The following is a 1,606-nucleotide window of genomic DNA, read 5'->3' as shown; positions in this document are numbered from 1 at the left end:
AGTAGAGCTCGGCCGAGAGCAGCAGCCGCGTTACTGGAGGCTTCACATGCTCCTGTGCATACTGGTCAGTATAGAAGGGCTCCCACAGCTCCGGGGGCACGTGCTCTGTGGGGAAGGGAGGGGGACACGGCGGGTCAGGGCCACCAGACACACCACATAATCACATGACCAGAGAGGGTGATGCCTGGGAGGGAGAGACGGGATCTGGGCTGAGATGCACAGGTGTGCAGCGGTTCGCCAGAGGAAGGGATGAGGACGGGTTTTCCAGGCAGAGGGGGCCTGTGGATGCAAAGGCCGGGAGGTGGGAGAGACCCTGGTGCCTTGGAGGGATGGCATGCTCTTAGACCCGAGGGGAGGGGGGGACTCCCTTCCACCTGAGGCCAGCTGCAGGGTCTTGGAGGCCCCAAGAAAGCTAATCACAATAATAATCATGATGACAAAAGCCTTCCTGTGCTCCCTGGGCACAGACTTGTTGAAGTCTTGCATCAACTCTAGAAAGCAGCCACGGCATAATTAGTAACTCTACTTTCCAGAGGAGGAAACTGAGGCACAGAGAGAGCAGGAAAGTCCCCCACCACATAGCTCAACACCAGGACAGGGATTCACACCCAGCACATTAGACATTCTCTCTCTGCTTGCAGGCTAGGGTGGACAGGCAGGTGGGCACGGCATGGGACAGGGGAGGTGGGCACCCTGAAGGCATTTTAAGGGAATTGAGTGACCTGGACTTGGGAACCGAAGGAAGGAGGTAGGGGAGAGAGAAGATGGTGCCCAGAGCCCCAGCAGATCTGAGGTGGGGATAAAGCAGGGGCAGCAGGTGAGGAGGTTAAAGCTGAGGATCACTGTCTTGGGGACATCTTTGGGGACTCGCTTGAGGTGAAGAACATGAGGGTTGGGGCCTAGGGGAGTGGTGAGGTGACATCACAGAGGGGGCCACAGATCCCAGAATAAGACAGTGGGAAAAGGCATGAGGAGGCCCACGTGGAGGGCAGAGGGTTGGAGGACAAAGCCCCAAGTAGGACCCTGCTCTTGTTCCAGTCAGCCCAGTTGTTTTCTTTTTTTTCTTTTTTTTTCTTTTGAGTTGCAGTCTCACTCCATCACCCAGGCTGGAGTGCAGTGGCACGCTCATGGCCACCCCAGCGCCGACCTGCTGGCCTCCGATGATCCTTCCGCCTCAGCCTTCCAAGTAGCCAGAACTACAGACACGCGCTACCACGCCCGGCTAATTTTTTTTATTTTTTGTAGAGACGAGCTCTTGCCAAGTTGCCTGGGCTGGTCTCGAACCCGCAGGCTCAGGCAGTCCACTTGCCTCTGCCTCCCAACACTGCCGCCGCCGTGTCCAGACTCAAATATATTTTGAAGCACTAGAACCCCTCACTCCGTTCTTTCCAGCCCATACAGAACCTCGATATACAAAACAGCCGGGATAGCTGGGCTCAGTGGCTCAGCCTGTAATCCCAGCACTTTGGGAGACCCAGGCAGGAGGATCGCTTGAGGCCAGTTCAAGACCAGCCTGGGCAACATAGCAAGACCTCATCTCTACAAAAAAAATTTTTTTAATTGGCTGGGCATGGTGGCTCACACCTATAATCCCACATTCTGGGCG

The 1,606-nt window shown here is 55.9% G+C and overlaps 1 protein-coding gene across 1 annotated transcript in view; it reads right to left on the bottom strand.

Annotated features, from left to right (window-relative positions):
• Window positions 1–486, bottom strand: part of CAMSAP3 (calmodulin regulated spectrin associated protein family member 3) — an 11,977-nt gene extending 11,491 nt beyond the window's left edge. Inside the window, exons 1-2 of the mRNA XM_021709003.1 lie at window positions 375–486; window positions 2–105 (exon numbers count right to left, since the gene is read on the bottom strand). Coding sequence (XP_021564678.1) covers window positions 2–105; window positions 375–486 — 216 coding nt within the window. The remainder of the gene's footprint in view (window position 1; window positions 106–374) is intronic.
• Between the last annotated feature and the right edge of the window lie 1,120 nt (window positions 487–1,606).

The sequence above is a fragment of the Carlito syrichta genome, unplaced genomic scaffold (assembly GCF_000164805.1).
Source record: "Carlito syrichta isolate Samal-C Ts95f unplaced genomic scaffold, Tarsius_syrichta-2.0.1 Scaffold153894, whole genome shotgun sequence".
NCBI classification, from domain to species: Eukaryota; Metazoa; Chordata; class Mammalia; order Primates; family Tarsiidae; genus Carlito; species Carlito syrichta.
The sequence above is the reverse complement of the archived record's forward strand: the minus strand, read 5'-3'. Positions and strand labels throughout refer to the sequence as shown.